The 27307-nt window shown below is 43.2% G+C and overlaps 1 protein-coding gene and 1 non-coding gene across 13 annotated transcripts in view; both read left to right on the forward strand.

Moving 5' to 3' along the window:
* LOC117438218 (CCR4-NOT transcription complex subunit 1-like) overlaps window positions 1-27307 on the forward strand; it is a 100892-nt gene that overhangs the window by 41390 nt on the left and 32195 nt on the right. For 6 of the 12 annotated variants that reach the window (XM_034073707.1, XM_034073706.1, XM_034073712.1 and 3 more), the window contains 11 exons: window positions 12752-12902; window positions 14222-14423; window positions 14782-14928; window positions 16625-16749; window positions 17527-17813; window positions 19720-19798; window positions 21209-21439; window positions 22360-22500; window positions 23341-23520; window positions 26648-26764; window positions 27166-27276. In XM_034073707.1, the coding sequence (XP_033929598.1) occupies window positions 12752-12902; window positions 14222-14423; window positions 14782-14928; window positions 16625-16749; window positions 17527-17813; window positions 19720-19798; window positions 21209-21439; window positions 22360-22500; window positions 23341-23520; window positions 26648-26764; window positions 27166-27276 (1771 nt within the window). The remainder of the gene's footprint in view (window positions 1-12751; window positions 12903-14221; window positions 14424-14781; window positions 14929-16624; window positions 16750-17526; window positions 17814-19719; window positions 19799-21208; window positions 21440-22359; window positions 22501-23340; window positions 23521-26647; window positions 26765-27165; window positions 27277-27307) is intronic. The other 6 variants (XM_034073710.1, XM_034073717.1, XM_034073709.1 and 3 more) reach the window with 3 other exon arrangements.
* LOC117438234 (small nucleolar RNA SNORA50) lies at window positions 13227-13354 on the forward strand. The gene has a single exon (XR_004550672.1). It is a non-coding gene; the product is annotated as a small nucleolar RNA SNORA50 (small nucleolar RNA).

The following is a 27307-nucleotide window of genomic DNA, read 5'->3' on the forward strand; positions in this document are numbered from 1 at the left end:
CCTTCAGATACTGGAAGGCTGCTATGAGGTCTCCACGCAGCCTTCTCTTCTCCAGGCTGAACAGCCCCAACTTTCTCAGCCTGTCTTCATATGGGAGGTGCTCCAGTCCCCTGATCATCCTCGTGGCCCTCCTCTGGACTTGTTCTAACCTGATCTAATGCTTCTGTTGTTTCCCCTGGTTTAGCCAGTGTTGTTTTGAAAAATTTAAGAAATACTTTAAAGGTATCCAGGATGATTCATGCCTTTGATGTAGATGCCAGGAAATGAATATTGATATAGATTTGTCATGATGGATATTTAATCTAGAAGGGAATTTGGGGTAGCTCTGTTTTAAGGTAAAGGGTTCTCCCGATTTCTACGGGGACCTGTGCAGTTAAACTCCAAAATGCTGTTTGAATATTGCTTCTGGAATATAATGGCCTAGCATGCCTCTTGAACTAAGAAGATGGCTGTTACTTTTCAACTCAAAGTGCATCTTCTAAGACTACAGCTCACAAATTAACTTTTATTTTGCATGCTACCACATTCAGATTTTAGAGGTTTAATAGTTAATTGTAAACTTGGCTGGCATCTAATGTCACTGTGTTCTGAATCTTAATGTGTTACCAAGTTTTATTTATTAATTTCATTCCAAGAGCTCACTAGTTCTCTATCGGCATAATTCTCTCAGCTTTTGGTTTCTTTTTATAGCTACTTGTATTCCCTTTTGTGAAAGAATGTGACCTACTTGCAGTCATTTTCCATTAGTTATTCTCTTTGAGCTTTAAAAAGAAAATGCTTGTATTTCTTTCATGAAGCAGTTGCTTTGATTAGTTCAGGTTTCAGTCACAAATAGAAGCAAGCATTGTAAAGACCAGAAGATTAACATCGCAGTAAACATTAAATACGTCTGGGAAGGTAGTTCCACTTGACCAGCTGAAGTCTGCCATCTCCTAAATCAGTGGAATTAGGAGCCTGTTCTTTAATTAGGTTGTAGTTATTACTTATCCGGGTTTGTGTCCAGGGAGATGCTGCTCTTAGCCACCAGGACCCTTCATGTTCTGAGACTCTTTATTTTTGGTGCCACTTCTTTATCACTGGTGAGCACTGTTGTGGCATCATGTAGCAGAGAAGCTTCAAAAAGCAACGTGTTCCTTCTATTACTGAGGGCTTTTACAGTAAAATTGGGGTGCTTGTGGGCACCACCGGCTGACCAAGCTTGTGACTTGGTCACAAACTGCGTATGAGGAGTCTTCCTCTGAAGGAGCTAGTGAGAGGGCAGCAGTGCTTCTTCCATGCTGTCATTTCCAACTCTACCCTCACACACACACCCAGTTGATATACTGGGCACGAATTGCTGTGGTATGGAATACCCCTTTGGCTAGTGTTGGACAGGTGTCCTGTCTGCTTCCTCCTGGTTTCCCAAGCCTCTCCTCCCTGCAGAGCATGAGACTGAAAAGTCCTAGGTTGAAGTAAGCATTACTTAGCAACAAATAAAAGCATTACTGTATTATCAGCACTGTTCTCAGATTAAAGCTGAAAACACAGCACTGTACCAGCTACTAAGAAAGAGAAAAATAACTGTTACAGCTGAACCCAGGACAGTATCCACCCCTTACTCCATACCATTTATGTTATGCTCATGCTTTTTTTTAATATACCATCCCTTTTTGTCATACACACACATACACCCATGTGTGTGGATGTATAGACACAGATATCATTCCACAGTCCATGGACAATCCCTCTAAAGTTGCTGAATTCATCCAGTCCATGATGTCAGGCTCCATCTCTTGAAACAGTCTTTCAGGGCAGGAGAGATGGTGTGTAGTGTTGGATTGTTGCCTGCTGATGACACCACTGAACTCATCTGGTCACAGCTGAGCTCGTCTGATTACATCAAAGTTCATTCTTTGGGGTGATGATCAGAGGAAAGTAAGGGTCAGTTGATGGTGACCTGAGGGCAGTTCTGCTGCTGCTGGCTTTTCTCATGACTTGATTCTTTGCTGATGATCATGACAGCACATATCTTTTTTCAAAGCCCAAAGTGGAGGAGATGGGCATCTAGCTGTTGGGCTATGGAAGTGTTACATAGCAGACAACAGCATATAGTTGAGTTCACTGGATGTTTTCCCCAAAATTAAATCCCCTTGAGGTACACACCAGATTTCCCTATCTTCCTGCTTTACCCACCCATGAGTGGCTTTGCCTTTACCTGAAGCAGGAATAATCCAGACTGTGTTCCCCAACAAATTCTTTATGTGCACCACAGAAACTTTATACCCTTCTACAGTATGCAAAAGTACTGAATGGGCTGGGCGAGCCCTGCTGGCAGATCATCTGGTGCTGACCAACCACGTGGCTTTTGGTAAATGTGTATCCCAGTGTTTCGAAGTCCCACCACCCATTGCTCTCAGTGTAGTTTTTAACAGCCCATTGTACCGTGGTTGCTTCCACCATGGTAAGCACACGGCACTTGCCTTGGTGTATTGTGTGCAGTTCTGGTGTCCTCAACATAAAAAGGACATGGTACTGTTAGAACAAGTCCAGAGGAGGGCCAGGAGGATGATCAGGGGACTGGAGCACCTCCCATATGAAGACAGGCTGAGAAAGTTGGGGCTGTTCAGCCTGGAGAAGAGAAGGCTGCGTGGAGACCTCATAGCAGCCTTCCAGTATCTGAAGGGGGCTTACAGGGATGCTGGGGAGGGACTGTTCATTAGGGACTGTAGTGATAGGACAAGGGGGGATGGGTTGAAACTTAAACAGCAGAGGTTTAGACTGGATCTAAGGAAGAAATTCTTTACTGTTAGGGTGGTGAGGTACTGGAATGGGTTGCCCAGGGAGGTTGTGAATGCTTCATCCCTGGCGGTGTTCAAGACCAGGTTGGATGAAGCCTTGGGTGATATTGTTTAGTGTGAGGTGTCCCTGCCCATGGCAGGGGGGTTCGAACTAGATGATTGTCATGGTTAAAACTAAATCTGCACAGTTCCCCCTTTGTTTCCCTTCCCCCCCCCTCACCTTCCCACTCCTGGAGGGATGGGAAGGAGAGCCGGAGGGATACAACTCCCACAGATCGAGGTAAAATCAGTCCAGCAATCAAGGTATAACACAAATCACTAACGGTACCAATAACAAATCAGTGTTAGAGGAGACAAACAGGGAGAGAGAGTACGATACCACCCGCCGCCAGGAGGCCAGCCCGGAAGAGAGAGAGAGCTTCCCCCTTCCCCTCCCGGCCAGCTTACAGTTCCCTCTCCGAGCAGGACGTGCTGTGGTATGGAATACCTCCCCGACTAGCCCAGACCAGGCACCCAATCTCTCCCTCCTCCCTGGCAGAGCATGAGCTACTGCTGAACCCATGACAATGATCCTAAAGTCCTTTCCAACCATAACTATTCTATGATTCTATGATTCAGTGGGAGAGTGATACAGTCAGTCTGCCAGGTCTCCCCATGTTTGTACTTCAGCCATTGTCCTCCATACCAGAGAGGCTTTAAGTGCTTGGTTTGCTTAATTGAAGCAAGATTCACATTCCTGAATAACTTGGGCAATACTGTCCATTCTTAAGTTTACAATTGATTCGGAGAAAACTCCAGGAACAAACTTGCCAACAAAGTTTTCAAGCTGACAAGCAGGTATTCTTTATTGCGGCGCCGGGAGACACGGGGGATAGCTCCTCCTAACGTGTGTCTCTCTATTGCTACACAAGCCATCCTTGTATAGTCCCTGGGCACACATACATATTCATGAGGCTACGTATGGATTACGTTATTTTCCAGAAAGCTCCCCGCATGCATACAGAATTGTGGTGGTGGTCTCTGAGGGTCGTTTACTTCTTCCAACAGTCTTCATCACTTCTGCCAGCTTTTGAAGCATGCGCAGTAGATGCTTATACCAGTTTAATTGGTTTGTTAGCACCAGAGACATAATAACCCTCCTATCCTCCTACTTATCAGTTAGTTTAACTGTAGCCTATCGTGGACACCTGCTTTTCCCAGATACTCCTTATCCCTGTGTCCTGTTCTTCTAGACTGTTTTTCTTAAGACTACATCAACTATAATGATTTATCTTGTGCCAGTATGTTCTCTAGCTGTACTCTATTTTTTTTTCTATGTACCATGCACTTCAGTAATTTTCCACTGCTACTGTTACAAAGCCATTGAACTTAACATTGCTTAAAACTAATTCTAGAGGTTTATATATTCCATTTTGTGATTTTGTGTTCCCCTTGTTTCACCTTCGATCACGAGCCCATATATATCATATATCTCTGCCTTGATGGCTTGAGGTGTCATGGGCCCACTGGGCTAAAAACTAGTTCACCCTTATGTTACCAATCTAAGTTCATCTGAGCCACTTCAGTCTTAGCGGCTTGATCCACCTGTTTGTTGTTCTGGTGTCCCTCAGTGGCCCGACTCTTGGGTACATGGGCATCTACAGGGTGTACCTTCACCACCAGTTTCTGCATTTGGACAGCGATATCTTGCCAGAGTGCAGCAGCCCAAATGGGTTTACCTCTGCATTGCCAGTTGCTCTGCTTCCATTGCTGCAACCACCCCAACAGGGCATTTGCCACCATCCATGAGTCAGTATAAAGTACTGGCCACTTTTCTCATTCAGCAATGTCCAGGGCCAGCTGGATGGCTTTCACCTCTGCAAACTGACTTGATTCACCCTCTCCTTCAGCACTTTCTGCAACTTGTCATAAGGGGCTCCATACAGCTGCCTTCCATCTCCAATTCTTTCTCACAATACGGCAGAACCCATCAGTAAACAAGGCAGACTGCTTCTCACTTTCTGACTGTTTTTTTTATATGGTGGTGCCTCTTCAGCATGCATCACCTCCTCCTCTGGTGACATTCCAAGATCTTTGTCCTCTGACCAGTCCATGATGATTTCTAGAATTCCTGGATGACTGGGATTTCTTATTTGAGCTTCTTGTGTGATTAGTGCAGCCAGTATCTCATTTTCAGGTGGGGTATAGCTGGCCTCAGATCCTCTGTGCCCCTGACTCCAAAAGCTGAGGTATTGACTTTGAGTCTCCCTTGGAGCTTTCTGCTAGATGCTTTCCAGGTAGGACAATTCTTCCTGGCTGTGGTGTAAAGCACATTTTTCCCATCTTGCCATATCAGGACTGGTTCAAGGGCTACTGCATGAACTATCTCTCTTTTAGTATGTTCAAAGGCTCACTGTTGCTGTGGGACCATTTGAAATCATTCTTCTGGGTTACATAACAGAAGGCTTACAATCAGACTGTAATTTGTAATGTGCATTCTCCAGAACTCCACAAAAACTAAAAAAGCTTCTGTTTCCTTCTTGTTAGTTGGTGGAGACATTGCTGTTACCTCGTTGATCACATCTGTGGGGATCTGGTGACGACTACCTTGCCATTTTATTCCCCAAAATTGAATCTCCTGTGCAGGTCCCTTGATCTTAATCTGTTTTTATGGCAAAACCAACCTTCAGCAGGATTTGAATGATATTCGTCCCTTTCTCAAAAACTTCCACTGTATCATAGAATCATCACATTGTTAGGATAGGAAAGGACCTTAAGATCATCTAGTTCCAGCCCCCTGCCATGGGCAGGGACACTTCACACTAAACCATGTCACCCAGGGGTCTGTCCAAACTGGCCTTGAACACTGCCAGGGATGGAGCATTCACAACTTCCCTGGGCAACACATTCCAGTGCCTCACCACCCTAACAGTAAAGAACTTCTTCCTTATGTCCAATCTAAACTTCCCCTGTTGAAGTTTTAACCCGTTACCCCTTGTCCTATCACTACAGTCCCTAATCAGTAGTCCCTCACCAGCATCCCTGTAGGCCCCCTTCAGATACTGGAGGTCTCCATGCAGTATTCTCTTCTCCAGGCTGAACAGCCCAACTTTTTCAGCCTGACTTCATATGGGAGGTGCTCCAGTCCCCTGATCATCCTTGTGACCCTCCTCTGGACTTTTTCCAGCAGTACCATGTCCTTCTTATGTTGAGGACACGAGAACTGCACACAATACTCCAAGTGAGGTCTCACAAGAGCAGAGTAGAGGGGCAGGATCACCTCCTTTTGACCTGCTGGTCACTGTCCTCTTGATGCAGCCCAGAATATGGTTGGCTTTCTGGGCTGTGAGTGCACACTGCTGGCTCACGTTCATTTTCTCATTGACCAACACCCCCAAGTCCTTCTCTGCAGGACTACTCTGCATTTCTTCTCTGCCAACCTGTAGCTGTGCCTGGGATTGCTCTGACCCAGGTGTAGGACCTTGCACTTGGCATGGATAAACTTCATGAGGTTGGCATCAGCGCACCTCACAAGTGTGTCAAGGTCCCTCTGGATGGTGTTTCTTCCCTCCAGCGTATCAAACGAACCACACAGCTTGGTGTCATCGGCAAACTGGCTGAGGGTACACTCAATCCCACTGTCCATGGCACCTACAAAGATATTAAACAAGACCGGTCCCAACACTGATCCATGAGGGACACCACTCGTTACCGGTCTCCAGACGGACATTAAGCCGTTGACCACAACTCTTTGCGTGCAGCCTTCCAGCCAGTTCTTTATCCACTGAGTGATCCACCTCTCAAATTGATGTCTCTCCAATTTAGAGACAATGATGTCATGTGGGACAGTGTCGAACGCTTTGCACAAGTCCAGGTAGATGATGTCAACTGCTCCACCCCTGTCCATCAGTTCCATAGCCCCATCATAGAAGGCCACCAAATTGGTCAGGCAGGATTTCCCCCTAGTGAAGCCATGCTGGCTGTCACCAAGCACCTTGTTGTTTTTTATGTGCCCTAGCATGCCTTCCAGGAGAATCTGCTCCAAGATTTTGCCAGGCACAGAGGTGAGACTGAGTGGTCTGTAATTCCCCAGGTCATCCATGTTCCCCTTCTTGAAAATGGGGGTTATATTTCCCTTTTTCCAGTCATCAGGAACTTCACCTGACTACCATGATTTTTCAAATATGATGGCCAGTGGCTTTGCAACTTCATTCGCCAGCTCCTTCAGGACCCGCAGATAGATTTCATCAGGTCCCATGGACATGTGCATGTTCAGGTTCTTAAGATGATCTGGAATCAGATCCTCACCTACAGTGGGCCTAGGGTCTTCATTCTTACAGTCCCTGCACCTGCCTTCCAAGACTTGGGCAGTGTGGTCTGAGCCTTTGCCAGTGAAGACCAAGGCAAAGAAGTCATTAAGAACCTCAGCCTTCTCCAAATCCAGGGTACCCAGTTCTCCCAATAGCTTCCAGAGAAGCTCCTTATCCATCCAAGGGGGTCTCCTGGCCCTCCTGCTGCACTTCCTTCTAGTTGGGATGCAACACTCATGAGCTTGTAGCAGGTGATCCTTGAATGTCAACTGGCAGTCTTGGGCCCCCCTGCCCTCTAGGGCTATATTCTATGGAACCTTAGTGAGCAGGTTCCTGAAGAGGCTGGGTCTGCTCTCTTGAAGTCCTGGGCAGTGAGCTTGCTGCATGATTTTTCTCACTGTCCTGAGGATCTTGAATTTGACCATCTTATGATCACTGCAATCAAGGCTTCCTTGGAGCATCCCATTTCCAAAGAGCCCTTCCCTGTTGGTGAGCATGAAGTCAAGCATGGCACCTCTTCTTGTCGCCCCCTCTGTTACTTGCAGAAGGAAGGTTTCTTCCACACAGTCAAGGAACCTCCTAGATTGCTTTTGCCTGGCTGTACCCTCCCTCCAACAGGTATCAGGGTTGTTGAAGTCCCTTATGAGAAGGGCCTGTGAATGTGAGGCTGTTCCTATTTGTCTGTGGAGCGCTTGATCCACGGATTCCTCTTGCTCAGGTGGTCTGTAACAGATCCCCACAGTAATGTCTCCCATCACTGTTCTCCCTTTAACCCTGACCCACAAACTGTTAACTGATCACCTCATCCTAGACAGAGTTCCATGCTCTCCAGCCTATCCCTAACAAATTTCAACTCCCCATCCCTGTCTGCCCATCCTGTCTTTTTCTAAAGAGCCTGTAACCTTCCATTCTAACACTCTAGTCATAGGAGCCATCCCACCATGTTTCTTTGATACCAGTTATATCATATCCCCATAGGCATACACACATCTCTAATTCCTCTTGTTTGATATCCATGCTACGGGGTTTTGTGTACAGACATCTGAGCCTATCTTCATATGAAGCCAGCTCATTGGCTGGAGCTGCTGAAATATCTCTACATTGCTCCAAGCTTTCTTATAGGTGCTGGCTACTGACTGGGAGTGTTCTGATGGAATGATGCCCCCATCTCCCAATACATCTAGTTTAAAGCTTTCTTGAGCATCCTGGCAAGCCTTCTACCAAAACTGCTCTTTCCCCTTCATTGTTAGACCAACTCCACTATTCTCCGGTAGGCCTGGCTTCCCAAATCGAGTTGCATATTAGAGATACCCAAATCCCTGACTATTCACCACACACGATGAAGTCAGCAAGGTATTGCAGGTGTTCTGGAGCTTGCCCCTGTTCCAGTGCCGTCTGGATCAGTCCATGGCAGATGGTGAGGTTGTTTTTTCCACCCCAGGGCAGTTGGTTTTAAGTGTACTGGATTGCTCCTCAAAGTAAAAGCGAACTGTGGCCTGCACTCCTCTGCCAAAGGGATTAAGAAAAATGCATTGGTAGTGTCAGTTGTGGTTTCCCACTTGGGTGCCTTTTACTCCAGTTCATAGTTCAAGTTCTAGCATATCTGATTCATCAGCACTCAGTGGTTCTGTGGCTTCATTCAGGCCACGATAGTTTACTGTTAGTCTCCTCTCTCTGTTAGATTTTTGCACTGGCCATATTAAAGGGTGAGCGTGCCCTGTTGATCACTCCTTATCTCTCTAGTCTATGGATCAGCTTATGAATGGGAATCAGGGAGTCTTGGCTGGTGTGATATTGTTGCTGGTGCACTGTTGTGGTCATGATTGGCGCTTGTTCTTTGACTTTCAGCTACCCCACAACAGAAGGTTCATCTGAGAGGCCAGGCAAGGTGGATAGCTGCTTCATTTTCTCCATCTGTAAGGCAGCAATACCAAAAGCCCACCGGTACCCTTTTGGGTCTTTGAAGTACCCTCTCCTGAGACAGTCTATGTCAAGGATGCACTGAGCATCTGGACCAGTCACAGTAGGGTGCTTTTGCCATTTCTTCCCTGTCAGTCTGATTTCAGCCTCCAGTACAGTCAGCTCTTGGGATCCTCCTGTCACTCCAGAAACATAAATGGGTTCCATCCCTTGACAGCTTGACGACATCAGGGTACACTCTGCACTGGTATCTACTCCTGTGGGACTGATGTGCCAGGCCATCTGATCCACATAGTTCAGGAAACCCAGTTGTCCCTCACCTCCACGTGGATCCAGGCAGGGCCCCTCTAATAACAATCGTAACAACTGGAGTGAAACCAGCTCTTCCATCCCATCTGGGAAGCTGCTCACCGAAGACTTGGGATGATCATCCTTGTCCTTTGTTCTCCTTTTCAGTTCATGTACCTGTTCTTCGAGAACTGAGGTAGGTTTTCCATCCCAGTTTCTCATGTCTTCTCCATGGTCCCACAAGTAAAACTGTAGGGTAGCCCGTAGCATGTACCTTCTCTGTCTTCTCTCTCAGGCTATTAATAGCTGAGACACGGGTTGATACATGTGAGGAGCTGGATAGATCAGATACATCATCTTTCTGTTGTTTCAACTATTGGGTCAGGAGTTTTTTCCACAGCTGAAATAATGGAAGGGGTGAGATTGTCTTTGAACTCTTGGAGATGATGACTCACTTTGTGGTGCTGCCTCACTCCAGGTCATTGATTCCCATGAGTGGACATATGATGATGGTGCACTCCTTGTAAGCTTCCACCACATGGGTCGTGTATAGACTTCATCTGGATCTACGGGCACATTCCCTGCATCCAGCTTACAAGAAATTATCTCTAGAATGACTGATTGTCCCAGGGACTGAATACCTCCATCATGGTTCTCTTGTTTGAGTGACACATAACATTGTGCTTGCAGGGACACCTTTCTTTCACAGTTGCCAAGAGATGCCTCCAAAGCCTGAGGGACTATTTGTCTTTTGCAATCTTTTTGTCAATTCCCTCTTCCCTAGCAAGTGATCCCAGCTGCTTGGCTTCCCTACCTTCTAGTTTGTGACTGTTGGCCCCATTGTTCCAGCATCAGAGCAACCCTGTGACCTTGTGCTCCCTTGGAAGATGGCTGAAATATGTTTGTATATTCCACAGCTCAGTTGAGGTTCCTCTTCCTGTGATTCCTGTAGTAATAACTTGCTCAGATGCTGTCCCCTCTAGTGTGCGCATTGGGTCTTCATCTTTCTTTAATGCACGAGTTACTCTTCTTGGCTCTCATTTGCTTTTCTCCTTGCTTATACAGGCAACTAATATTGGCACAGGTTGGTCCTTTGGCTTAGCTGCAGTGTCTGTCACTGTGGTTGGAGTGGGTGTTTTGTTTGGGGCTTGAGTAGCTGTGTTGTCTGTAGCTCTTTTTTTTTTTTTTTAATCAGATCCAGAGACATCTTTTTCCTGCTCCTCACAGAACAGGGCTCTTTAGGCATAGGCCAAGCCCCAGCATGTTGCAGCAAGTTGTCCCTCTCTGGTATTGTCAGAATGACAGCTCATCTCACTCTTCTAGTTTTTTTGCATTTTGCGTTTGTTCGGGGTAAAATTCGAAAGCACTGGAGGGATGCACTGCCCTAGATCTTTGCCCATACTATCCTGCACACCCTACCATTCATGATTGTCCAGCCTTGGGGGAAAATCTCATGCTAGTCCTTTTAGATTGTCATTTAACCTTAGACAAGACTCAAGCCCAATCCTGCTTAACTTTTGAGATCATATGAGATTGGGCATTCTCAGGGTGGTATGGCCATAGGTAAAACATATGCCATATATGTGGCAGCATATTGATCTCCAGCAAAAGGAGCTGGCTGGTTTCAAGGAAATCAGGAGGACATCCAAAACCTTTAAAGTTCTTAAATGCTGCTGTAAATAACCTGGTTGAAGAGCAGAGGGTGTGAGGGAATGTCTCCTTCATACATTGCCTTGATGATGAAAAAATAAGATGTGTAATTGCTAACAATTCTTACTACTTACCCCCCAAAGTATAGAGGTGATGGCCATGCTGAGAACGCAAACCAGACCAGTTTTGTGATCAATGATTCTGTTGTATTACACGTCATTACCATGAAGTAAAGTGAAACAAGAACTTTAGCCCAGGCTCCCCAAGCTGATAAACAGTAAAATAGAAAATACTGGCTGCAAATAAGGTGCAGCATGCTGAAACTCTGAGATTAAGCACAACAACTCTGAGAGCAAATAGTGACTATTAATCCAAAATAATGAATGCTGTTCACAAATATGATTAGACACACTATGCTTAGATCTGTCGCTATCTCAAACCTTTGAGCCCCACGTTGGTTGCCACAAAGGACTGTTGTGGTTTAAGCCCAGCTGGTAACTCAGCACCACACAGCTGCTCGCTTGCTCCTCTCCTTCTTTCATCTCTGCTCCCAGAGGTTTGGGGAGGAGAATCAAAAGAGTGTAAATTTTGCTGGTTGAGATAAGAACAGTCCAGTAACTAAGGTACAAAACAAAACTATTAGTACCACCATCAATAATAATAATGAGAGCAAATATAAAACTAAAAGGGGAAAAGGAAAAGATAACAATAAACCCAAGTGATGCCCAATACAATTGCTTACCACCTGCCGACTGATACCCAGTCCGACCTGAGCAGTGATCTGGGCCTTCCGGGTAACTTCCCTCAGTTTCTATACTGGGCATGATGTACTGTGGTATGGAATACCCCCTTGGCTAGTTTGGGTCAAGTGTCCTATCTCTGCTTCCTCCTGGCTTCCCCTGCCCCTCCTCACTGGCAGAGCATGAGACTGTAAAGTCTTTTGTCAGAGTAAACATTACTTTGCAATAACTAAAACCGTTGGTGTGTTATCACCATTGTTCTTGGAGTAAAGTTGAAAACACAGCACTGCACCAGCTACTAAGAAGGAGAAAAATAACTGTTATGGCTGAACCCAGGACACTAAGTTTGAGTTTTCTGTTGGCTTTTGAATACAATTTCCTTGGTTAGTTGGGCTTCCTCTCTGTTTTGGTTTAATGTTGGTGTATTAATGTTGTTCACTTTTATAAACAGATGAATTTCACTAAAGCAGGTGATGATATTCGTTTCTCATCCTTTTTGTCTTTTGAGTGTATAGCTAAAGCTTTAGTCATGTGGTGTCTGCTTTTTAGGAGAAACCTTGTGTGTAATGAGTTTCAGAATGGGAATAATCACCAGTTGTGATGTCTGGGACAGGAACAGGCCTTGAGCAGATTTGAGCAAGGGATCACAGCATCAGTTATTGTGTGGTTTAATTCATGAGGCTGAACTGTATAGACCCTATAATGTGGACAACAGCAGACCAAGTGTTGTAGATAGTTTGCTCTTTCAAGGACTGCTGGAGCCATGTATTCACATATCACAGTTTTCTGTAAGTCATTACTTGCTCCAGCAACTGGAAAAGTAGTATTTTCATTAGCGGAAACACAAGAATATGCTGTTGGATATGAATTTTTAGAAATACAGTTTAGAAATTTCTATTTATATATAGCATGTTTCTCTTGAGACATGCTCTAATATCAGTTTTGCAAATAACAATGTAGCTTCTGCTGGGGCTGTTTTGCAGCTTCTATTTGTGAAATGTGACCCCAATTTCTATAGGAAAACCAAATAAATTAGGGGGTTTAGTTTCATTGTTGCATGGCTCACTGTCCTACTTCCATGTTCTAGGAGTGTTTCTCAGGAGCTGTCGGAGATGATCCTCACCATGGTAGCTAACTGCAGCAATGTCATGAACAAGGCCAGGCAGCCACCACCTGGAGTCATGCCCAAAGGACGTCCGCCCAGTGCTAGCAGCTTGGATGCCATCTCTCCAGTACAGGTAGATGAATAACTTGACATGTTTTTAGAAGCTGGTGTTGATTTACCACTAGTTCCACTGCACTATTTGAGCTCTTCAGCAGGACTAAGTAAAACATCATCTGGCTCCCTTAGTTTTATGCTTGCATATCTAGATAACTTGTAACTAGAGTAATACCTGAGGGTTGTATTTCAGAACTGTCTTTCACTTCACAAATGTCTGTGAGAAGTAACTCAAGTATAGCAGGATGAAGTATAGCACTGAGGAGGGATAGAGATTTGGGTTATTTAAAATAACGGAGTGTTTCTTTTTAAGTGCTAAAATTTACTCAGTCTTCTGAGAATTAAACACTGCCTTTGAACATCATGTCTTGTTTGTAGCTTCACTGTCCAAGCAACAGTGCTAGAGCATAAGGACTTGTTATAACTGGGGCTTTTCAGCTCTCAACTGCTCTATTAAAACAATATACATTTAAGTTACTCTCTGACACTCATCATTCCTTCTTCCTCTGGGAGCAACACATTACAGACAGGTTTTGTTTCTGGCATTTACATTCAATGGAAGATTTTAAAGCAGTGACAAGTTTTTCACATTAAATAGTGGCAATTCAGCATTTAAGAATGTCTGAAGAATCAGTAGATTACATAAACTAAATGCAGAGAGCAGTTTCCTTGTAAATTGTTGTTTTATTGAAGTTCCTCATTAGGTGTACCAAATATCTTAGAAATCTGCTGCAAATAACTGATGTAACCACATGGAGCAGCAGGTGTTATCTGTAGTCATGCTTTCTTTTGGGTAGGTAACAGAGTTTTCTGCTATTGCCAGTCAGGAGCTCTTAAATTATTGCTTTGTCAGCTGGTGTTGTGCCTTCTGTCCTATTTATCATCCAGGTCTTAATGTGAAGACTGCATTCAGGTATTTAGCTGTGAAAACTGGGCATAATGGGATACTTCGGACAGTCAAAAATACTCTAAGCTTGATGTGAAATAGCCTTTGTAAGTCTTGGGTTGAGGTCTGAGGTAACAAACTGCAGAGCATAAACTACTCTAGTACGAACATGCTGTTACTTATAAGCATTTACTGTTACACTTAAGCGAACACTGGAACAATCAGCCTTTCTGATGGAATAGGATTTTATGGGATTGTAGAAGAAAAAATGATACCGCATTCTGTAGACAGACTAATCTTCTGGAGGCGATCTGGATGACTTGAGAATCATGCAGTAACCATGCAGAAAAGCTCTTCTCATGAATGTCTTGATATGTTGCTGTCTGTATACAAAACCTGCCAAAAATCAGCTTGATGGGTGTCTGTGTATAAATCTTCCTTTCTTCATTCAGATCGACTCGATTGCAGGAATGGCATCTCTTAGCTTAAGTGGCTCAGCTGCTCCTCACACCCAGAGCATGCAAGGCTTCCCTCCAAACTTGGGCTCTGCATTCAGTACTCCTCAGTCACCAGCAAAAGCGTTCCCCCCTCTTTCTACCCAAACCCAGACAACGGGTTTCAGTGGCATTGGAGGACTGTCTTCACAGCTTCCAGGTACCGCTATCCCAGTGGAGTGGTTTGTATCTATGGCATATTGGAACTAAAGCACTGCTGCTGTAGTTGGAAATACTAGGTAGACAGCTATGTTATTACATAGTCCTTGCTCCTAGGTTGATGATGAAAATTTCGAATGTTGCAACTGCAGTAGAAGTTTGAGAATCAAGAGGGGGGGTGAATTTTGACAGATTTTGGCAGCCTTATTTTAGGTTAGGACAGAGATTAATTGCTTGAGAGAAAACTGCTTGATACTAGACTGCTATGAGGCTCTAGAGCTCTGAGTTGGAAATTTCAAATACCTGGAGTGATTTACTGCAAAAGGTACAACTGATATGATCCATTGTTTCCTTTTCAGTAGGAGGTCTTACTACGGGTAGCCTGACTGGCATAGGAACTGGAGCCCTGGGCCTTCCTGCGGTGAACAATGACCCCTTTGTGCAAAGGAAGCTGAGCGCATCTGGACTGAACCAGCCTACATTCCAGCAGAGTAAGATGAAACCTTGTAAGTGGTAGTGTTGTCTGTGGCTGTGAAGTGTGACAGTGGTCTGCAGTTAATCTGCATTTCCTTCAGGAGAGGCTTGGATCTGTAGGTGGTAAATGTTAGCAAAGTGGCTCTTGTATTATGCCATTAGTCTGGAAAAGTTGCTTCTGAACTTCTATATTGAAAGCTTACCAAGTGGCTGGGGAGAGTGTTAAAAAGCTATTAGCATAAAAATATATAATGCGATGGATTTACATGAACAATGTGTGTTCTTTTTTTGTTGTGCTGTGTTTTGGGCAGAAGTGTTGTCCTTTTTACAGAGAAGCATATGCATCTGGTAAGAAGGTGATTTTGGGTTTGTAACAAGGTGTCGTAGTTTAAGCCCAGCCAATAACTCAGCACCACGCAGCTGTTTGCTCACTCCCCCACTTAGTCCCCCCACCCCCTCCAGGCAGGATGGAGAGGAGAATTGAAAGAATGTAATCCCCCATGGGTTGAGATAAGAACAGTCCAATAACTAAAGCATAATACAAAACTACTACTACTACCATTAATAATGAAAAGGGAAATAACAAGGGGAGAGAATATAAAAGGGGAAAAGGAACAGAAAACAATAAACCCAAGTGATGCCTAGTACAGTTGCTCACCACCCACCAACTGATACCCAGCCCAGCCCAAGCAGCAATCTGGGCCTTCCAGGTAACTCCCCCCAGTTTCTATACTGGGCATGATGTGCTATGGTATGGAATATCCCTTTGGCTAGTTTGGCTCAGGTGTCCTGTCTCTGCTCCCTCCTGGCTTCCCCTGCCCCTCCTCATTGGCAGAGCATGAGACTGAAAAGTCCTTGATCGGGATAAGCATTACTTAGCAACAGCTAAACCATAGGTGTGTTATCAGCATTGTTTTCAGACTAAAGCTGAAACACACCTACAAAGAAGGAGAAAAATACCTGTTACAGTTGAACTCAGGACACAAGGTTAAGCAAAGCTACTCTGGGGTAAGGTGCTCTTGCAGCAGACAACAGGTGAAGCAGTGAATCAGACTGCAATATTGGATGTAAATAAGACTAACAGAAGTTGGTGGGGAGATGTTTTTTGGAAGGAATAATTTGGTTCCTAATGCTCAGCCATTATCCTTCATTCATTTATGCCTCTGAAGTATGCTCAGGATGAAATATTCAAGAAATTAACTGTTGCCTTTAGGAAGCATAGCCATATGTTAAACCTTCCACACTGCTCTTACTGTGTGTTTCTTTTGATAGCTTCTCCATGAAAGCAAAGTTACATCTCTACAGATGGAGGCAGCTGTAGTAACCTTTGGTTAAAACTTTTGGGCTTGAACATCCAGTGTAAACTTGCTCAAAGCTTGCTGGCTGGCTTGAAAGTTTCTCTGCATGTTAGCTTTGTGTAGCATGCTTTACTCTGTTTGCATTCATCTAGTTCAGGCATCAGCTGAGGTTAGTTTGGGATGCAGTAGGTTCTAGGAATGCATCAGTAGGAGGTTAATTCTATCTTAAGATTTAGTTCTTTTGCATAAATACAATATATCGTATATATATAAGTAAAAGTTTCTGACTACTGGAAAGGTTAAATATCCTGTTTTTTTCAGGAAAACTAGCAGGTTCTGTATAGATTGGTCAAAGAGTTCAATAGAACTAGATGAAATCCTGATTGCTTCAAGTTGTTCTGAGCATGATAACTGTTCCCTTTTTAAACAGCTGACTTATCTCAGGTGTGGCCAGAGGCTAATCAGCATTTTAGCAAAGAAATAGACGATGAGGCGAACAGCTACTTCCAGCGTATTTACAACCATCCACCACATCCAACCATGTCAGTAGATGAGGTGAGTTTCCTTCAGTAGCAGTTGCATCACCTGTCCAATGACTTGCTATAAACTTGATGGTAATTATTCCTACATAAGCCTTAGTGGAAAATAATAAAGGGCTCATGGTAGATGCTTGCAGCATTGCTTTTTTGCTCGAAGTTGTGTATTTCTAAGAGAGGATGATTTTGCTGTAAAATTGCATTTGGTAGTTACATTCAGCTTTGACTTTTAGATGTCTAGCATTCCTGAAATGATGCTGAGTGGGAAGAGTTTGACATGGAGTGGAAGTTTGTGTCTTCAAAATAAGTGCTAAAGTGTGCCTTTAAGTAGTCTCTATAAGTTATACTTATCTTGAATATGTTTAAAGTATCTAAAAATTACTACAGCATTCAAATATATAAAGGTGCCTGAAGCTCTACCTTCAGAGTTTTGGTAATTATTTTGGTTAGTCTCAATGAGATTAATTATCAGTCTGATGTACTTACTTTTTGAGGTATTTCAAGTTTATTTGAATATATTTGTATGGCTATGAATTATGTAAGGCACTGAATATTAATTTTTACATTAAGACAGTTACTGAAAAGAAAGGGGAGAAAACTGAAGCCTGAAGAGAAAGCTGCTTGTAGCGGTGTAGTGTCTAATGGCTAATATGAGGGTTTTTTAAGCAGCTATTTTGCAGTCGAGCTTCTGGTAGTGCAGTTTACCCTAGCAGTTGCAAGCACTCTTGAAGCCTCAAGATGCAGGAGGGCTGAAATAAAGCAAATCTGTTGGTAACAATTTACCATTCCTTTGCAGGTCTTGGAAATGCTGCAGAGGTTTAAGGACTCCAACATAAAACGGGAACGAGAAGTGTTTAACTGTATGCTGAGGAACTTGTTTGAGGAATACCGCTTCTTTCCCCAGTACCCAGATAAAGAGCTGCACATAACAGCTTGCCTCTTTGGTGGGATCATAGAGAAAGGACTGGTTACTTATATGGCATTGGGCCTGGCCCTGCGCTATGTTCTTGAAGCCTTACGAAAGCCTTTTGCATCCAAAATGTACTATTTTGGTATTGCTGCACTAGATAGATTTAAAAATAGGTGAGTGTGGGTTTTGGTAATATTTTAACAAGGCTTTATATGTACTGTTACGCCTTGAACCTGCTCTAATTGTGCAGTGCAAGAGTGCATATGTGCTAGAAATTTACACATCTCAACTTCAGTATTACTTTAAAGATATTGTGAGCTGAAACAAAATGTTCTAATGTACTGTTTAAAGGGTCACTTTTAAACACCAAAATGTTCAGTGTAGTACCTGTATAAATGCAGGGTAAAGTGAGATGTTGAAACTACTTAGTGAACTTGTTGACAAAAATAATTCAGTGAAGTGTTGAGTTAGATGAAGTCAGCTTGTTGGAAACAGTGTGAATGGAATTACTCTTTAGAGGTGCATTCTAATGGAGTGCTGTTTGCACTATTCATTACTGAAAGCTGGCTAGGAACTAGCTCGAAGACTTTGGTTTAACACAGAAATCTCAAGTATGGCAAAATATCTTAAAAAATAAAATAAAATAAAAGCTTTCTCAAAGCTTTTACTGGATTGCAGAGAGAGGAATCTCTCAAGGTAGGCTGCCATAGTAGGCAGGTTTGTACACCCATGGGGAAAAATCTCCATTCTGCAAGAAGATAATTGAACTTGAAAAGCATTAGAAAGCTTCCTGGAATTAGTTAATGAGTAGAAACGTGTGGACTCATAAGCAAGGAGCATGTTATCTTCTAGCCTTATTCTCCTTTTATAGTTCATCTGCCCTTGCAGTATTTAATCTTTAATAAAAGCTGTTGCTTGCAGCATTCGTGCTTGGATACTGTGTTATGGAGTTAGCTGAGCAGAATGAGTAAAGACACTGAAGGCTGACATGCTTGAGACTTAGCCATATTCTTACTCCTCTTAAGAACCATTTTAAGCAGGACCTAAAGATTTTACTCTCAAGGAGTAGTAGCAGCATCTAGCATTCATAAGCAGAACTATAATAATTGGTGTACATAGATGAAGCTTCTGTTTTGGGTTTTGGGGTACTCTGGTTTGCTGTTTAAAATGCACTGAGCCAAGCTACAAATTACTTATCCAACAATCTTACTGCAAACACTGACTATAAATACAAGCTCTGTGTAGCAGGATGGACTGAAAAGCATTATCCACAGAGAAGTGCTTAGGAGGAAGTGAATTGTGTGCTCAGTCAGAAGCATAGAGATGTAGGATAAGTTGCTGTGAATAAACCTTGTGTTTTGCTGTTAAATTCAAATGAATTTTGCAACAAAATGTAATTTTTAGAAGATGCTTTGCTTTTAGCTGTCCTGGGTTCAGCTGTAACTGTTATTTTTTAGTATATAACTGTCCAGTAGCTAAAGTACAATACAAAACTAGTACTACTACCACTTATAATAATGATGATGATAAGGGAAATAACCAGGGGAGAGAATATGAAACTGGAAGGGAAAAGGAAAAGATAACAATAAACCCAAGTGATGCCCAATACAATTGCTTACCACCTGCTGACTGATACCCAGTCCGAACTGAGCAGTGATCTGGGCCTTCTGGGTAACTTCCCCCAGTTTCTATATTGGGCATGATGTACTGTGGTATGGAATAACCCTTTGCCTAGTTTGGGTCAGGTGTCCTATCTCTGCTTCCTCCTGGTTTCCCCTTCCCCCTGGCAGAGCATGAGACTGTGAAGTCCTTTGTCAGAGTAAACATTACTTAGCAACAACTAAAAACATCGGTGTGTTATCAGCACTGTTCTCAGACTAAAGTAAAAAACACAGCACTGCACCAGCTACTAGGAAGGAGGAAAAAAAGCCTGCTACAGCTGAACCCAGGACAATAGCACAGCTAGTGCAAGGAGTCCAGAAGTAATTCTGTGATGCATCATGGGAATGACACACCACTGTTGTATTTCTCTGTAATACTGTTTCTGACCTGTGCTTATGCATCTGTTTTGTCTGACAGATTGAAGGACTATCCCCAGTATTGTCAGCACTTGGCTTCTATTAGTCACTTTATACAGTTCCCTCATCACTTACAAGAGGTGAGTGTGTTAGTACACTGGCTTTCTATTAGTTTCATTTTTTTTGAGCAAATTCCTGTTTTCCTTTGGAAACATAGTCTCACCTGTCAGTTTTAGGCAGTGTACATCCACAGAGTCAAATGTCTTTTCTTTAAAGGTTTTGCTGTGTGATAGGGTGGGCAGGTGAAGGTGGTTATATGGTACCTCTTCTATTTCCATAAACATGTTTGGGTTGCTTGTGTAGAAATAACAGCCTGACTATAACTGCATGATCAATCAGTGCACACTGCTGTGCACAAAGGTTTTCAGGTGCTTCAGTGGATTCATATTCCAGTCCCTTAAGGATTTTGAGTTTTCCTTTAAAATAGAAGTCATTCAGTGAGGTTTATACAGTTTTATACTTAGACCTGCTAAAATAATCCAGATAAAGGTGAGGAAAAAGGAGAAAAAATTCATTCCTGAATGTCTGATCAGAGTAATAGGAATACTCTGCAGTCCAAACCAGTGTTAATCATGGTGTCTGCCTCAAAGGTGCTTTCATTGATAGAAGTACAGAAAAACTAATCCCAGTGTCAGAGCTTGAGAGCATGATCTAACTGAGGAAAAACGGTCAGCTCTAACATGAAGATAGAGAGGCCATCTCCCTAAAGCTGCACAATCCAATATAGTCTGAAACCTATTAGTGAAACTGTTCTTTGATGTTACCGTTTTCTGGGTAAATGTATTACAGTGAGGAAGAAACTAATTTTCTACTGTAGAAGATGTAAAATCTAGAAGTTTTCAATTTCAGAACTGTGATTTTGCTTACTAATTGTGAACTTCAGACTTTACCATGTCTATATAGCTGTAGGATTCTTTGGGTAAGACTTCTTACCTACTTTGTTGCTAGCTGCATAGAATGGTTTAGGTGGGAAGGGACATTAAATCTCATCCAGTTCCAACCCCCTGCCACAGACAGGGACACCTTCCACTAGAGCAGGTTGCTCCAAGCCCTGTCCAACCTGGCCTTGAACACTGCCAGGGATGAGGCAGCCACAGCTTCTCTGGGCAGCCTGTGTGAGTATCGAGAAACTGGCACATTTTTTTAGGCTCTTCCCCTCTTTTGCTCTGCTATCCCAGGCCTGCAGGGTTGGTTTTTTTTTTTTTTTTTTTGCGCAGTGCTCTAAAATTTTAAGCATGTCAAGTCTCTTGGTGCTTGGTTTCAAGCTGTTGAGGTCAGAGGTAGAGCTTGAGGCTCCTCTCCAGTAAGAAAGTAAATAGTGACATGATCTGCTTTATAAGGCTGAAGTTGTAGTTTGCAGATTCCCTTAATGGCATTAATATCAATTATTTTAAAGATTGTTGGCAAACCCTTATGCTTATGCTAAAACTTAGCCTGTAGTTCTGTAGCTGCATGTGATCTTATGTATGTGCTTGTTCATCCATTTTCAGTACATAGAATATGGACAGCAATCCAGAGATCCTCCTGTGAAGATGCAGGGTTCAATCACCACCCCTGGAAGTATCGCACTTGCCCAGGCTCAGGCCCAGGCCCAAGTTCCAGCAAAAACTCCTCTTGCTTGCCAAGTCAGCACTATAGCAACCACCTCAACCACCACCACTGTTGCAAAAACCATTACAATCACCCGACCAACTGGAGTCAGCTTCAAGAAAGATGTGCCGGTAAGCGGTCTGTCACACCACTGCTTTTACTGGAGCAGGAGCAGAGTTATGTTGCTTATCTGGATTGAGTACATATAGACAAAATCCACTTTAATTTCTGCACAACTGTGTTCCATATTATATATCTAAAGGGTGTAACCTTTTAAAATAGGGCTAATGCTTTTGTAGAGAGAAGGCATTTTTGATCATGAAACTACAGACTCATTATAGTGTCAGGTAGAAATGTGTTTATTGAGGCTTTCATTATTAAAACAATTAGAGAGCCATCATTTCTGTTAATGACTTGCAATAGAACTCTTGAAATAGTTGGCAGCTGATATTCTGCTTGGGGCCTGAGAACACTTGCCGCACACTAAATCACATTTGACCTTGCAGTTGTCACTGCTTTAGGTTTTCCAGATCTTTAGTCACTTCCATAAAAAAACCTTTGAACTGCCAGTCAGAGTCAGGGTTGGCAGAATCAGGGTTGACAGATTCTGTTCCACAGAAAGTGCTGAGGTCCCATGTGTGTAGAGCTGTTACTGTGTGGTAACTGATGCACTGTAAAGTCAAGCTTGTCTTGTTCCCTGTTACTGTCTTTGTGTAGTTCTCTTAAAATAAACTCTTCAAACGTGAAGGAGGCAAAAACTAAAGGTAGCTGAAAGTTGTGAACAAATTGGGGGGACAGTCCATAGTGTAGCTATTAATGTCTTTCACACCTGATTATGTTATGTAGATAGCATTATTCTGAGTATTGATCATGGTCTGTAGAGTAAGAAACCCACTTGGCTCTGTTAGAGTGCTGCTGATAATGAGTCTGAAACAGTAGATGTCACCTCATGAAACTCAAGTCTTTTTTTCACTTGACAGAACAGAGCAAAAGTTTCTTTTGATGTCTCCTCAAGATATTGTCTATTTTTAACTTCTTGTTCTTCCTCCAGCCTTCCATTAATACTACCAACATTGATACATTGTTAGTAGCAACAGATCAAGCTGAGAGAATTGTGGAACCTCCAGAGAATGTCCAGGAAAAAATTGCTTTCATCTTCAATAATCTGTCTCAGTCAAATATGACACAGAAGGCAAGTATGGAAGAACTCTAGTAAAATCAATTTTTCATATATTTCTGGAAATGCATTCTAAAGTGGTGGGTGATGATATTTCTACAAAAATTCCAACTTGCAAAAAGTTGGGAGGGAGCACACTGTAAAGAAATAGTTTCTAACACTGCTTGAATCTCTTTGGAGATATAAGTTTTCAGGGAAAGGAGAGCTGGGTAAAAGATAGCTGTTCATCTTGCTTTCCTCCTACAAGTTTCCTTGCTTCTGTATAGCCATATCCTTTGTACTGAAGTGTTCTAGGTCAGTAATGCTCTGTTTTCAGGAAAGCACTTCTATTAGATGCCCAGAGTAATTGCTGGATAGTCCTTCCTGATTATTTGTCATTTAAATGAACTGTAAAATACTAATGCAAGTTTTATGAAAAACTTTAATACAAGTTTGAACAAATACATTGTAAGTGGGTTGAGTACCATTTAATACTGCAAGGTTCAGTTGATGGACTTTTGTATTTCAGGCTGGATTTTTAGTGAACCAGTGGAGATCTGCAGTACTGCTGCCAGGTGAGCTGTCTGGTGGACAGATGGCTTTAACCTAAGATGCCTATATTTATTTTGCAGTTACCTGGTAAAAAGCTAAGTGAGGGAGAGGTAAACTATTATGTTGTGCTGATTTCATTATTGTCCTTATTGGTTGAGCAGATCTTTGGATAATGAGATGCTGATTTCAAAGCATTTTTCTAAAAAGCAACTTAGTGTTAAAAGCAATTGACTGACCATGATTATGTGTCCGAGCCAACCCCAGAAGTTTTTGGTCATCACCTTACATGTTCTGTGACTTGCTTTTTCTTTGGTATGGAGACAGGTTGAAGAGTTGAAGGAAACAGTGAAAGAAGAGTTCATGCCTTGGGTATCACAGTATCTTGTAATGAAGAGAGTCAGTATTGAGCCCAACTTTCACAGCTTGTATTCAAACTTCCTTGACACACTTAAGAATCCAGAGTTTAATAAAATGGTTCTGAATGAAACCTACAGAAATATCAAGGTAAGTAGCACAAGTTTTCTAATACTGGGGTAGGTTTAAAGATTTAGGAAGGCTCTCCTCCTGCTACTTGCTTACTATGTTGGTGATCTTCATATATGGAATATCGTTAAAAAATCTACTTACTAACTTAGAATTGAATTAACAGATTACCTTTATGAATACTAAGATTCTTCTGTTTTCCATCAAGAATATACCAAAGACTTAATATTGATTGTATAATGAGACAGCAAATCTGCATTTAAATTCATTTATGTAGGTGGACCCTAAATTTATGTGAAGCTTGTAAATTATAACCTAGGGGAAAATTGATTATGGCCTAGTTCTTTTGTGTGGGGAAAATGTACAGATAAGAAAACCACACTTGTAAAAGAGGGGGTGTAACAACCCAAATTTACTAGAGGGCTAAGGTAATGGTTGATCCGCTGGAGGGAAGGAATGCCATCCAGAGGGACCTTGACATGCTTGTGAGATGGACTGATATCAACCTCACATGAAGTTTAACCATGCCATGTGCAAGGTCCTACACCTGGGTCGGAGCAATCCCAGGCACAGCTACAGGTTGGGCAGAGAAGAGATTCAGAGCAGCCCTGCGGAAAAGGACTTGGGAGTGTTGGTCAAGGAGAAAATGAACATGAGCCAGCAGCGTGCCCTTGGAGCCCAGAAAACCAACTGTATCCTGGGCTGCATCAAAAGAAGCGTGACCAGCAGGTTGAAGGAGGTGATCCTGCCCCTCTACTCTGTTCTCATGAGACCTCACTTGGAGTATTGTGTGCAGTTCTGGTGTCCTCAACATAAAAAGGGCATGGACTGTTAGAACAAGTCCAGAGGAGGGCCACGAGGATGATCAGGGGACTGGAGCACCTCCTGTATGAGGACAGGCTGAGAAAGTTGGGGCTGTTCAGCCTGGAGAAGAGAAGGCTGCGTGGAGACCTCATAGCAGCCTTCCAGTATCTGAAGGGGGCCTACAAGGATGCTAGTTGAGGGACTGTTGATTAGGGACTGTAGTGACAGGACAAGGGGTAACGGGTTGAAACTTAAACAGCAGAGGTTTAGACTTGATATAAGGAAGAAATTCTTTACTGTTAGGGTGGTGAGGTACTGGAATGGGTTGCCCAGGGAGGTTGTGAATGCTCCATCCCTGGCAGTGTTCAAGGCAGGCTGGACGAAGCCTTGGGTGATACGGTTTAGTGTGAGGTGTCCCTGCCCATGGCAGGGGGGTTGGAACTAGATGATCTTAAGGTCCTTTCCAACCCTAACTAGTCTATGATTCTATTCTGATATGTGAAAGGGAGGAGGAGGGAGAAACAGTAGCTTAGAAGAGATGAGGGGGGTGAAAGAAGTTTGTCAAGCAAGCACTTTTTTTAAACCTGACCACCACGGGTTACACTGTTAGCGCAAAAGAATCTCCTGGCTCTCTAGAGCACAGCTGACCTTGTTCTGTTCAGCTCTTTCTTTGAATCTAAGGAACAGAAATAACAAGCAGAATACTTGTGAGCCTTGAAATGAGAATTAAATGGCTTCCCAAGAAGTGCTTTCAGGTCTGTGGTGGAGCATTAAGAAGCAGCAATGCCTTGACAGGTTAGAGTTTACTAATTGAGTAATTGTAACAGTCTTCACAGAATCACGGAATCCCAAGGGTTGGAAGGGACCTCAAATGATCATCTAGTCCAACCCCCCTGCAAGAGCAGGGTAACCTAGAGTACATCACACAGGAACTTGTCCAGGCGGGCCTTGAATATCTCCAACGTAGGAGACTCCACAACCCCCCTGGGCAACCTGTTCCAGTGCTCTGTCACTCTCACAGTAAAGAAGTTCTTCCTGATGTTAACGTGGAACCTCCTATGCTCCAGTTTAGACCCATTGCCCCTTGTCGTACCACTGGATATCACTGAAAAAAGCCTAGCTCCATCATCCTGACACCCACCCTTTACATATTTGTAAACACTGATGAGGTCACCCCTCAGTCTCCTCTTCTCCAAGCTAAAGAGACCCAGGTCCCTCAGCCTCTCCTCATAAGGGAGGTGTTCCACTCCTTTAATCATCTTTGTGGCTCTGTGCTGGACTCTTTCAAGCAATTCCCTGTCCTTGAACTGAGGGGCCCAGAACTGGACTCAGTATTCCAGATGTGGCCTCACCAAGGCAGAGTAGAGGGGGAGGAGAACCTCTCTTGCCCTACTAACCACACCCTTTCTAATGCACCCTAGGATGCCATTTGCCTTCTTGGCCACAAGGGCACATTGCTGGTTCATGGTCATCCTCCTATCCACCAGGACCCCCAGGTCCCTTTCCCCTTCACTCCTTTCCAGCAGGTCAACCCCCAACCTGTACTGGTACATGGGGTTGTTCTTCCCCAGATGCAAGACTCTACACTTGCTCTTGTTGAATTTCATCAAGTTTCTCCCTGCCCAACTCTCCAGGCTGTCCAGGTCTCACTGAATGGCAGCACAGCCTTCTGGTGTGTCAGCCACTCCTCCCAATTTAGTGTCATCAGAAAACTTGCTGAGGGTACACTCAGTTCCCTCATCCAGGTCGTTGATGACAATATTAAACAGCACTGGTCCCAGCACCGACCCCTGAGGGACTCCACTAGTCACAGACCTCCAGCTAGATTCTGTGCCACTGACCACAACTCTCTGCCTTCTTCCTTTCAACCAGTTCTTGATCCACCTCACTACCTGATTGTCAAGCCCACACTTCCTTAGCTTATCTATGAGAATGCTGTGGGAGACAGTATCAAATGCCTTACTGAAATCAAGAAAAACCCCATCTACCGCTCTACCATCATCCCTCCACCTAGTCACTTCCTCATAGAAGGCTGTAAGTTTGGTCAAACATGACTTCCCCCTGATAAAACCATGTTGGCTGCTCTTACAGTAAATGGGAAGGTCTGGGAAAGTGTAACCCTACTTTTTGACCCTCTTGAAAGAAAAGGATTTTGAGATCATTACAGGGCACATTTACAGGATGCTGCTGAGAAGTGAAGGCTGTTCTTGAGTATCTCTGTAATGTGATTGGATCTCAGAACTTCACGTTCCAAATCTTTGTCTTCAGTCAGATCAGCTGTTGGATTTGGGTTTTGGGTCTCATTATGTTCTGATTGTTGCTCGTGTTGCTTTTATTTCATTAGGTGCTACTGACATCAGATAAAGCTGCAGCCAACTTCTCAGACCGTTCCTTGTTAAAGAACCTTGGTCACTGGCTGGGAATGATTACACTGGCTAAAAATAAGCCTATCTTGCACACGGTGAGCTTTTGTCTGTATGGATTTGTTTGGTGGGAATTGATACGCTGTTATGCAATAGCATAGGCTATTTGGGACATTTATCACCCTACTGGTGCCACTTTTTTGTGTGCTAAGTACAGTGTATGATTCCAGAGTTGGTCATTTAAGACTTCTAAATATTATATTAGAAAAGTTAGTAAAGTTTTTGCCAAAATAAATTAATACTTTGTAAAAATTTATATCTGTAAATCTGTTAAAGAAGTAACTGCTGCTATGCAACTGTATGTCAAATTTAAGTACTGTTGTGGCTCAGCCTTGCCAATATGTCCTATAAGGAAATAGGGTTTAAGTAGAATTTTTTTCAGTGTGGTTGCTGTTTTCTCCACCCTCTTCACCTTATCAATTGTTGATGTATTTTTCAGGATTTGGATGTGAAATCGCTACTGCTGGAAGCTTACGTAAAGGGACAGCAGGAATTGCTTTATGTAGTGCCATTTGTTGCCAAAGTCTTAGAATCTAGTGTCAGGAGTGTGGTAAGTGACTTCATGCTGCTGTAATTATTGC

Source organism: Melopsittacus undulatus (assembly GCF_012275295.1).
Source record: "Melopsittacus undulatus isolate bMelUnd1 chromosome W unlocalized genomic scaffold, bMelUnd1.mat.Z SUPER_W_unloc_2, whole genome shotgun sequence".
NCBI classification, from domain to species: domain Eukaryota; kingdom Metazoa; phylum Chordata; class Aves; order Psittaciformes; family Psittaculidae; genus Melopsittacus; species Melopsittacus undulatus.